This window comes from Natator depressus, chromosome 6, assembly GCF_965152275.1.
Source record: "Natator depressus isolate rNatDep1 chromosome 6, rNatDep2.hap1, whole genome shotgun sequence".
NCBI lineage: Eukaryota > Metazoa > Chordata > Testudines > Cheloniidae > Natator > Natator depressus.
The window spans coordinates 262,098-273,069 of NC_134239.1; the positions used below are offsets into that span (position 1 = coordinate 262,098).

Here is a 10,972-nt window from a genome sequence, read left to right on the forward strand (position 1 = left end):
AAAACAGAAGGTTTATTGGACAACAGGAACACAGTCCAAAACAGAGCTTGTGGGGACACCCAGGACCCCTCAGTGAAGTCCTTCTGGGGGAGCAGGGAGCTTAGACCCCAGCCCTGGGGTTCCCGGTGTTCCTCCACCCAGCCCCAAACTGAAACTAAACCCCCCCAGCAGGCCCCCTCCTCCAGCCTCTGTTCACATTCCCAGGCAGAGGTGTCACCTCCCCCTCCCCCTCCTGGCTCAGGTGACAGGCTCTCAGGTCTCCCCTCCCCAGGGCACAGTCCCAGGGCAACACTCCCCCCTCCCTGCTGCGTCACATCGTCACAGGTGGAGACTGGGGGGCACAGACAAGGAACTGGTGGTTGTAGGTCTCAGGAACAGGAGGCGGACGTTCTGCCCCCGACACCCTGGTGTGGGCGTCCCGCTCACAGCATTATGTGTATGAATCCGGCTTGTGGCATTTTCCCTAATTCATGCCGGGCGACGTCCCTCCTCTCGTTAAGAGTCTCTTTTCTACACTCAGACTCTGTGCGTGCGAGGGGGGGAAGTTTTACCTCTCAGCGGCGCCCGGGGTGGGCGGTAATTGTCCCAGGTCCCTGGGTGGGGGCTGGAGCCGGTTCTGGGTTGTGTCGGTGCAGAGGAACCCCTAGATATGGAACCCGGCCCGGGTGGCTGCCAGCTCCACCTGGCACAGGAAGGTTACAAGTTCAGCTCCTCGTTGCGTGGCCAGCTGGACTGAAGGTAAAGGTTATTTACTGATCTTTGTGCAGGGAGAAATCTCAGCTGCAAAGGACACGGCCAGCAGCTCCGACAGGATCAGGCGGGACCCAGCCTGCGCCTTCAGCCAGGAAGCCCTGAGGCAGCACCCCCCCGAATCCCACCTGCTCCCCCTGGCTAGGTCCCCCAGAAACCAGCCTGCTCCCCCCGGCTAGGAATCCCCCAAGGGGTCCCTATCCTTGAGCAGGGCTCCCCACCCCGCCCCTTGAAGCAGGTGCCATGGCAGCGCCAAAGACCTACGCTAGGGTCTTGCAAGAATCCCAGGACGTCTTCCACCGCTTCCCCCTCCAGCTGGTCCACGGGATCCCGCTCATGGAGCCCATCGCCCAGCAGTGGGGCCCCATCGAGGACTTCCAGGCCTGGCCTGACGACCTGCTCATCTCCACCTACCCCAAGGCGGGTAAGAGACCAGACCCGGCCTCCCCCAGCAGGGGGCGCCATAGGGAGTGGGGCAGAAGCACTTACAGCGTGGGGAGCTGCCATCTACTCCAGCCCGGCCTCTCCCATCAGGGAGCGCTGTGGGGAGGGGGTGGGGCGCTGGCTGTGGGGGGAGCTCCTGGCTACTCCAGCCCCGGCCTGTCCCATCAGGGAGCGCTGTGGGGAGGGGGCGGGGCGCTGGCTGTGGGGGGAGCTCCTGGCTACTCCAGCCCCGGCCTGTCCCAGCAGGGGGCGCTGTGGGGAGGGAGCGGGGTGCTGTGGGGAGGGAGGGGCGCTGCGGGGGGCGCTGTGGGGTGGGGGAGGGGCGCTGCTCTCCCAGCAGGGGGCGCTGTAGCATCCTGTCCTACGACTGCCCCTTGCCAGAGGTTCTGGATCAAGCTGCCTGGGCGTGAGCAGGGATGGTGGGGTCTCTGTCTGTGACTGTCTCGCTGCAGGGACCACGTGGATGCAGGAGATTGTGGACCTGATCCTGGTCCGAGGGGACGTGGAAAAAGCCTGCCGAGCCCCGACCCACATCCGGATCCCCTTCCTGGAGATCTGCTCCCCTCCCTCAGTGCTCTCAGGTGGGTGCTTCCGATCTACCTGCCCGGGGGCAGGGCAAGGCTGCAACCCCACCACCGCCTTGCTGGGCTCCCCCCGCAGGGCTGACGCCCCCTCTGGTCCCGTCTCTCCCAGGTGTGCAGCAGCTGGCGAATGTTCCTCCCCCCCGAGTCATCAAGACCCACCTGCCCTTCCAGCTGGTTCCCAAGTCCTTCTGGGAGAACAGATGCAAGGCAAGAGACACTTTCCCCCTGTCCCCCAACAGCCCTGCCGGTACCCCTAAATCCCAATCCACAGTCACGTTGTTCTCTCTTCCCCAGGTGATCTACGTGGCCCGAAATGCCAAGGATAACTTGGTCTCGTATTACTTCTTTGACCAGATGAACAAGACACAGCCCGAGCCGGGGCCCTGGGAGCTCTATCTGCAGAAGTTCATGGATGGGAAACGTTAGTACTGGATGTGACGAAGTGGGACTGTTCTTAGTGTTTCCTCCGAATATTGTGGGGGTGCCTCAGTTTCCCCTATGCAGTTCTTAAGTATCTAGGTGGTGGGGTAAGGGTGTATGATCACTGCAGAGCCCTAGAGGGCAGGTGTGTGCAGGGGTCTGGACACAGAGAATGGCCGACACCCTGTCTCCTGGCAACTGATGGCCTGGCCCTTCCCCCCTGCAAGGTGAGAGCTAAAGGGTTGGAGAACAAAGGAATCAGGTGACCTCCTGGCCCGGGAAAGGAAAAAAGCCCAGAGGAGGAGGGGCTGGAGGGAGTTTCAGTTTGGGGCTGGCTAGGACATGGAGTGAAGTGCAGACATGGTTGTCTGGCTCACTGCCCTCCAGAATGGACCCAGCTGAGGGGTCCTGTTCTCTGCACCTGCAAGCTCTGTTTTAGACCATGTTCCTGTCGTCTAATAAACCTCTGTTTTACTGGCTGGCTGAGAGTCCCGTCTGACTGCGAAGTTGGGGTGCAGGACCCTCTGGCTTCCCCAGGAGCCCCGCCTGAGCGGTCTCGCTGTGGGAAGCACACGGAGGGGCAGAGGATGCTGAATGCTCCGAGGTCAGACCCAGGAAGGTGGAAGCCGTGTGAGCTGTTTGCCCTGCGGACAGGCTGCTCACCGGAAGGCGACTGCCCCAGAGTCCTGACTGGCTTCATGGGGAGCAGTTCCAGAGCATCGCCCGGGCACTCCGTGACACTGGTCAAGAGGGTTCAGAGGCCCCATGGCAGCCCCACCTCCCTCCCCACCCCTTCCTAGGCTGTGGGGGCCCTAAGGGATTGTGGGTGTGAGGAAGCTCCCTTGGTTAGGGTTGGTCCCTTGGTCCCTTGGCGCTGGCTGTGGGGGGAGCTCCTGGCTACTCCAGCCCCGGCCTGTCCCAGCAGGGGGTGCTGTGGGGAGGGAGCGGGGTGCTGTGGGGAGAGGAGGGGCGCTGCTCTCCCAGCAGGGGTGCTATAGGGAGGGGGAGGGGCACCTCTCTCCCAGCAGGGTGCGCTGTGGGGTGGCGGAGGGGCGCTGCTCTCCCAGCAGGGGGCGCTGTAGCATCCTGTCCTACGACTGCCCCTTGCCAGAGGTTCTGGATCAAGCTGCCTGGGCGTGAGCAGGGATGGTGGGGTCTCTGTCTGTGACTGTCTCGCTGCAGGGACCACGTGGATGCAGGAGATCGTGGACCTGATCCTGGTCCGAGGGGACGTGGAAAAAGCCTGCCGAGCCCCGACCCACATCCGGATCCCCTTCCTGGAGATCTGCTCCCCTCCCCCAGTGCCCTCAGGTGGGTGCTTCCGATCTACCTGCCCGGGGGCAGGGCAAGGCTGCAACCCCACCACCGCCTTGCTGGGCTCCCCCCGCAGGGCTGACGCCCCCTCTGGTCCCGTCTCTCCCAGGTGTGCAGCAGCTGGCGAATGTTCCTCCCCCCCGAGTCATCAAGACCCACCTGCCCTTCCAGCTGGTTCCCAAGTCCTTCTGGGAGAACAGATGCAAGGCAAGAGACACTTTCCCCCTGTCCCCCAACAGCCCTGCCGGTACCCCTAAATCCCAATCCACAGTCACGTTGTTCTCTCTTCCCCAGGTGATCTACGTGGCCCGAAATGCCAAGGATAACTTGGTCTCGTATTACTTCTTTGACCAGATGAACAAGACACAGCCCGAGCCGGGGCCCTGGGAGCTCTATCTGCAGAAGTTCATGGATGGGAAACGTTAGTACTGGTCAAGAGGGTTCAGAGGCCCCATGGCAGCCCCACCTCCCTCCCCACCCCTTCCTAGGCTGTGGGGGCCCTAAGGGATTGTGGGTGTGAGGAAGCTCCCTTGGTTCCAGACCTGAGGTTTCCCCCGTCGGGGTATACGGACCGGTCCTTACCCGCTGGGGGAGGCTAGCAAGGAATTCTGGCAGGAGTCCGTATGGTGACCACACCAAAGGTCACATCCTATGACCTCTGCCCAAGGGATTAGGGTCATGTCAGCTTGGCCTCTCTCCCCACAGTGGCCTGGGGCTCGTGGTATGACCACGTCTGTGGATACTGGGCTGAACGGGCCAATCACCGCATCCTCTACGTCTTCTATGAGGACATGAAAGAGGTGAGTGTGGAAGGAGGGGACGGGGGGCAAGGGGCAAGTCACGCTGCCCAGGGGTCTTAGCATGACAGAGTCGTGTCTGGCCCCGCCATGGGTCAGTTCCCTGAAACCACCAGCCTCTGGCACTACAACCTCTGCCGCCCCAGCCTCCGTGGGGCTCACTCTGTCCAGGTTAGCGAGCGCCCGGCGCACACCCTGGCCCCTTGGAGCCCCTCTCTGGAGTTACCAGCCCCGATCCCCTGCACACTCCCAGCACTTCCAGACCCCAGAGTCAGAACCCACCGGCTGGTAAAATCCCCCTCCGGATCCCGCTCCCCTTTGCGCCGCACTTTGACGCAGTGACAGTGAGAACCACGAGAAGTTTAGCGTCAAAGAAGAGGGCGTCAAGCCATAGAATGAGAATACTGGAAATAGTTACATAACCTGCTTTCGAGTGCCTCAGTTATCTCACAAGGCGTTCCCCTGGCTGTCTCCTGCAAGATTGTTAATTCCAAGTCCTTCTCCCAGCATTTTCAATCAGTTTGGCTGAAATCACATCTCAAAAGATCAAGCTCGCTGGTAGCTTCTCCTCACAGACTGAGGGAATAACTTAGGGGTGGCCAGACGTACCCAGCCGTACACAACAATCTTCAGATGTTTAAGAGCTCAGGCGTGTGTGCCAGGGCTTCAGCCCTGTGGGGCTCACCTGCCGAGACTTGGGGCTTCAGCTCTGCGGGGACAGGGAGTCTCAGGGCTTCAACCCTGCTCCTGTGGAAGCCCCGAGCCCCGACAGGCATGCCCTGTGGGGGGTGAAGCCCCGAGACCCTTCTCCCGCCTCCCCCGCAAGGTCCCAGAATCCGGGCTCCAGCCCGAGCACCAAATGTCTACGCTGCAGTTTTATAGACCCAGGTCAATGTACAAATCAGATCCTACCCACCAATCACGCTGTTGCCAATCCCTTCGAATCTAAAATCTAAAGGTTTATTCATAAAAGGAAAAAGATAGAGACGAGAGCTAGAACGGGTTCAATGGAATCAATTCCATCCAGTCATGGCCAAGTTCTTCGCTCAGGCTTGCAGCAGGGATGGAATAAACGGCAGGTTCAAATCCCGTCTCTGGAGAACATCCCCAGCTGGGATGGGTCCTTCAGTCCTTGGTTCAAAGCTTCAGGGTAGCAAAGTCCCTCCAGAGGCCAGACGCAGGATTGAAGACAAGATGGAGGAGCGGCAGCTGCCTTTTATAGTCTCTTGCCATGTGGTCTCTGCTTTCTTTGTCCCAAGGACAAGCTGCCCATCCCATGGCCTGGGAACACCTCAGAGCTCTGTCCCTAGGCAGGGCCCTGCGCACCTGGCCGAGTCCCCAGGTGTGTCTGCCTTCTCTCAGTGGGTCAGTTGTGTCGCTGAGGGTCCTTAATGGGCCACCCAGCAGGCTAGGCAGAGCTGACCCCAACTTGCCTGGGGTGTCCCCCGGAAGCATAGCATAAGTTTGGAATACAGACAGTATAGAGCCAATACTTATAACTTTAAATACAAAAATGATACATGCAAACAGATCGCATAATCCTAACCAGCCAACCGTAACCTTGTCTTAGACACCTTATTTGACCCCCTTTATACAAGATTTGGTGCTAATACAGGACCTTGGTTGCAACAATGTTCTATACGGTCCCAGTTCAAGTCAATAACGTCACAGAGCCCGAGTCAGCTGACGCAGGCCAGCTGCAGGTATTTTACCGCAGCGGAGACGCTCACTCAGAAAGCCTTTCACAAGCCCCTCACCAAAGGCTCTTAAGCCAAGTGAGCTGTCCTGGGATAAGAGGGAAGCGCCTCTCATGGATCAGTAACTGATTAAAAGGCAGGGAACAAAGGGCAGGAATAAATGGTCAGTTTTCACAGTGGAGAGGGATAAATAGTGGGGTCCCCCAGGGGTCTGTCCTGGGCTCAGCCCTGCTCAACATATTAATACATTATCTGGGAAAAGGGGTAACCAGTGAGGTGGCAGAGTTCAGTGTCTATACATAACTCGTTACCTAGTGCCATACCCCATGTCCAGTGCAACACAGGCTTTCATTAAAGACCTCACACCATGTCCCTTGGCGAACTTCTGTGTAGCTACCAGACCCAAGGGATCCCTGTAACCCTTATGCACCCCTGGGCCCTCAGCCAGTTGCCATCAAGAGGCCGTTGGATCAGCATCCTTCTCCCTCACCAGGACCCGGCCCGGGAGATCCGCAGGGTCATGGACTTCTTGGAGGTGGAGCTGCCTCCAGAGGTGCTGGAGAAAATCGTCCAGCAAACGTCCTTCCAGATCATGAAGGAGAACCCCATGGCCAACTATAGCAGTATCCCCAGTGTCATCCTCGACCAGACCATCAGCCCCTTCATGCGCAAGGGTGAGCGGAGGGGGAGGGGGACCTGGGGATTGTGGGGACCCCTTACCCCACTGGCTTTGTCTGGAAAGTTCCCTATACACTGCTCCGTAGCCCTCTGGAACGGGGCCTAGGGGACTTGCGCAAGGTACTCTGGGTAATGTCTGCTTGGTCTGAAGCCTTGCCTTATTACCCATAGTCCCTTGTGGGGGGCCTTGGCATTAGCACTTGGCATTAGCGCCCCATAAGGTCACAGGTGGGGGGGCAGGGTCGTGTCCTTTCGGCTCTTCCCAGGGATTCTGGGTAACTCCTGTTGGGCTGGGTCCCCATGGCATTCTTCCCGGCGGTCCTGTCCTGTGACCCAGCCGGCTGCGGGGCACGGTATGGAGGGGGGCGCTCCCTGGAGCCGGGGTCCCCTGGCTGGGGGTGGAAGGCACTTCCTGGGGAAGGGGCAGCTGCTGCTGGTGAGGGGTCTCCCCGCTGATACCCCCTCTCCTCCCCAGGCGAGGTTGGCGACTGGAAGAACCATTTCACCGTGGCGCAGAGCGAGGCATTCGACGCCCATTACCAGCGCTGCATGGAGGGGACCGGCCTGCACTTCCGGACCCAGATCTAGGGCCCGCCCCACAGGTGCAGACAGGCCCCCCGCCCCCGGGAACAGCGCTGCAATAAAAGTTTATCTCCTGACCCTGGACATTGTGATACCTGGGAGGGCGTGTCCCAGAGGTGGGAGTGGGGGCTGGTGCCTCAGGAAACTTCCCCTTCAGCCCGAGACAGGATGTGCCCACGATGGCCCCCCCCACCCCCCCTCCCCGAGTGTCCTCCCGTCCCCTGGGGCTCAGGTGCTGCTTGGAGGGTGAGTCGCACCACAGAGAGCTCACCTGTCAGGAAGTCGCAGATCGATGTCAAGCGGGGGGGTGGGGGGCGGGCAGGCTGCATTTCCTCCATGGGGCTGTGTAAATAGCAATGAACTCAGGGTTGTTCTCTGTGAGCCAGGGAAAGGGAAAAGGGACTTGGCTGGGAGGCCCTGCCAGCACCACAGGAAAAGCTGGCAACTCTGGGGGGACAGATTCCATGGGGCTGGGGGGTCTCTGCATTCCCCTCGTCCTCAGAGCCGCTAGCAAGGGCAGGAGTGTAACCCTTTGACCTGAGCAGCTAGCCAAAAATCCAGCAGCTTGTTCCTGTGAGGAGGAGAAATCGGTGGCAGTCGGGGATTTCTTTGATGCAGTTTTGTTTATTTACAAACTGTACAAAGTCCTGCGTCGCGGAACGCAGAGAGACGCAGACACCAGGAAACTGGGGGGTTATTTGCTCAGAGCACCAAGACCGCTCTTCTAAGCCTGCATCCCCAACCAAAACCCTCTCTGCCTGTTTCTTCCAGGGGCAGACACCGCACTGCCGGCTGCTCCCTCAGGCTGGCTCTGACTCTCGCAGGCCGGGTCTCCACTAGGAATGTTCTTCGGCATAGCGACAGCCCTCAGAGGTGTGAAAATCTACACACTTGAGAGATGCCGGTATACCAACCTCAGCCCCAGCGTAGGCAGCGCTAGGTGGACGGACTAATTCTCCAAGCGGCCCGGCTACTGCCTCTCGGGGAGGTGGACACCTACGCGGATGGGCGAAGCCCTGGCGCACACAGCGTCTTCACTGACGCGCTGGTTAGATAAGCCGGTGACGGCGCTCCTGGGCTCCGACGTGCTCCTGACGTGCAGCTTCCCCGCGGCCCCGTGCGGGGCGGGCGAGGGGGACGGGCAGCGGCGGGTGACCTGGTACTTCCAGGGCCAGGCGCTGATGGAGCTGGACGGCATCGCGGTCACCACGAGGAAGGGGGCAGAGTCTTTGCCCCTGGGCTGCCCAGGGGCAACGCTTCGCTCCTCCTGCCCCGCGTCACGCTGGCCGAGCAGGGCCCCTACCGCTGCTCCGTGCGCTACGGGGGGCAGCGCAGAGAGGGCAGCGTCCGCTAACGGGTGGCAGGTAGAGTCACGCCCTGGCCTCGCCCCGTGCTCCCGCCCAGGTAGGGCTGCGGCACTGGGCCCCTGACGAGCTCGGCCCCGGCCCCGGGATGGCTGCCAGGGTAACCAAAAGCCAACGAGTAACAGCCCAATGTCCTGACAACAGGGCTCGGGCTGACTCGGGGGCCCTGGACTTCACACCCTGCTCTGCGAGCGCTCGCTCACCCTCATCCTCTGCTCCATGCACCCTTCAGGGGCTGGCCGGGCAACCCAGGCCTGCTCAGGGCCCCACAGTGCCCAGTAACCCCCCCAAAACACAAACCAACCTCTGCCCTCCTGGGGCTGGACCTTCCCCCACAGCCTGTTCCTCCATTGGACCCTCCCTCCCTGGAGGGCCAGATCCTGCCTTTACCTCCCCACTGGGGCTCATTCCCCCGGCGGCTGCTCCGTGGGCCTCCTGGCCTCTTATCGACTTCGCTACTCGGGAGAGGAGCCCAGAGCCGCCCCCAAACTCTCGAATCCCAGACAAGGGCAGGGTTCCTCCCGCAGCCCCTTCTGCTCCACACTTCCTGCCTCCATAGGACCCGGCCCCTCTTCCCTCGAACTCAGCTTCAGCTGGGCCAGCCCTCCGCCAGGTGCAGCCAGGTGGGTAACGGGCCTCTCCGGCCCCATTAACCCTTTCGGGGCCAGGATGGGGCATGTACCCCATCACGACCCCCTCCGGCACCCGTTCTGGTGCCGGGGGTAACACCCACTGGGCTCCCGTTAGCAGGCACATCCCCGGGGAATCTCCCGTAGTGTCCACGGGCTAGGCGGGGGAACCCCCAGGCATTTCGGTTGTGAGTTCAATCCTTGAGGGGGCCATTTAGGAATCTGGGGCAAAAATTGGGGATTGGTCCTGCTTTGAGCAGGGGGTTGGACTAGATGACCTCCCGAGGTCCCTTCCAGCCCTGATATTCTATGATTGTATGATTTCCCCAGGGGCTGGGCTCAGCTCCCTGGCTAGGCAGCAGGTCACAGGGACCATGGCAGGAGCAGGGAGGGGCAGAGGTGAGGGCGTCTCTCTCTCACCTGCTCCCTTTGCCAGGGCCGGAGGAGCAGCACGGCCTCCTGGAGCCGGGGCTGAGGATCCTGCTGTGGACGCTGCGAGGGGCTCTCCTGCTGGCCATGGCGCTGGGGGGCTGGAGCTGTTACTGCTCTGGGAGGAGGCGTGGGCAGGTAAGGGCTAAGGGCAGAGGCCCCGACCAGCGAGCACAGCATCGGTACTGGCACGGCCCTGCTGGGACGCCAGCCCTCAGTCCGGTGACACGAGCTCACGGCAGGAAGCCAGGTGCTGGGGGAGGGAGACGCCTCCCCGCGGCTGCATCTCCCCTGTGGGGTAACTGGTCCGAGGGACCTGCCAGAGCTCTGCCCACCCAGCGCTGCCGGTGACCGTGTCCCCCTCTGGCCCGGGCTCTAAGTCTCTCCTTGTTGCCGGCACAGGTGCGGGAGTGGATCTGGATCCCCCACCGCTGGAGATCAGTGTGGGGCGCAGCCAGAGGAAACGGCAGAGGGACTGGCGGGGCCGTCCCTGCTGAGCGGCTAGAGAAGGGGATCCCAGTGAGCACGGCCCATGGAGCTGCCTGTGCATCGCGCCTCGCTCTCACCGGGGGCCCCCGGCTGAACTGCTGATGGGTCCATCCCTGCGTCTGTCAGTCCTGCCTCCCCAGCGAGGTCTCAGCAGCATCCCCGCTCCCCAAGATCTGGGTGTCAATAAAAGCTGCCCATCCCCCTTCCTGTGCGGCAGACACAAGACGCCCCTGTATCTCCCTCAGGTGCTTTCATGCAAACCCTCAGATTCAGCCCCACAGGGCCTTGCTCCGGCCCCTCACTCCTGAGTGTGGCTGGAATGTGGTTCCCCCCTCACTCTGGCCCCACACAAATGGCTGGCCAGTGCCCAGACCAGAGCAATAAATTGTCTCTCTGGACTCCGTGGAGGTGTCTTACTGGGTCGTGCTGTGGTAGTTAAATTCCCAGCAGGTTGTGAGGGGCCCTTACCCTGCACCCCATGAAGAGGGTCAGCGATCCCGACACCTCGAATGGGGGGGTGCTGGGTTACAAGGCAGGAAATGCTGCCTGTGGGAGGAGTCCCTTTAATACGCAGAAGGAAGGTTCCATGGCCCTTGGGGAGATGGAACGCTGGGGACCTGAGGGTTCCATGGCCATATGGGGTGATGGAACGCTGGGGACCTGAGGGTTCCATGGCCATATGGGGTGATGGAACGCTGGGGACCTGAGGGTTCCATGGCCCTTGGGGAGATGGAACGCTGGGGACCTGAGGGTTCCATGGCCATATGGGGTGATGGAACGTTGGGGACCTGAGGG

At 61.2% G+C, this 10,972-nt stretch overlaps 2 protein-coding genes across 3 annotated transcripts; both read left to right on the forward strand.

The window, feature by feature from the left end:
* Positions 1-340: 340 nt before the first annotated feature.
* Positions 341-8,174, forward strand: LOC141988405 (sulfotransferase 1B1-like). Of its 2 annotated transcripts, XM_074954178.1 has the most exons (9): positions 341-436; positions 768-1,174; positions 3,381-3,509; positions 3,622-3,719; positions 3,807-3,933; positions 4,218-4,312; positions 6,500-6,680; positions 7,160-7,286; positions 8,038-8,174. In XM_074954178.1, the coding sequence occupies exons 2-8, from the start codon at positions 994-996 to the stop codon at positions 7,270-7,272; spliced, it is 924 nt and encodes a 307-aa protein (XP_074810279.1). In that variant the 5' UTR covers positions 341-436; positions 768-993; the 3' UTR covers positions 7,273-7,286; positions 8,038-8,174. The 2 variants fall into 2 exon arrangements, with proteins under 2 accessions (XP_074810279.1, XP_074810278.1); XM_074954177.1 differs by lacking the exons at positions 3,381-3,509; positions 3,622-3,719; positions 3,807-3,933; ... (2 more) ...; positions 7,160-7,286; positions 8,038-8,174 and adding exons at positions 1,647-1,775; positions 1,888-1,985; positions 2,073-2,529 and having other exon boundaries at positions 384-738; positions 1,066-1,174.
* A 96-nt stretch (positions 8,175-8,270) lies between these two features.
* On the forward strand, positions 8,271-10,767 carry LOC141988406 (uncharacterized). Its single transcript, XM_074954179.1, has 3 exons — positions 8,271-8,670; positions 9,696-9,826; positions 10,091-10,767. The coding sequence occupies exons 1-3, from the start codon at positions 8,271-8,273 to the stop codon at positions 10,277-10,279; spliced, it is 720 nt and encodes a 239-aa protein (XP_074810280.1). The 3' UTR covers positions 10,280-10,767.
* Positions 10,768-10,972: the final 205 nt, after the last annotated feature.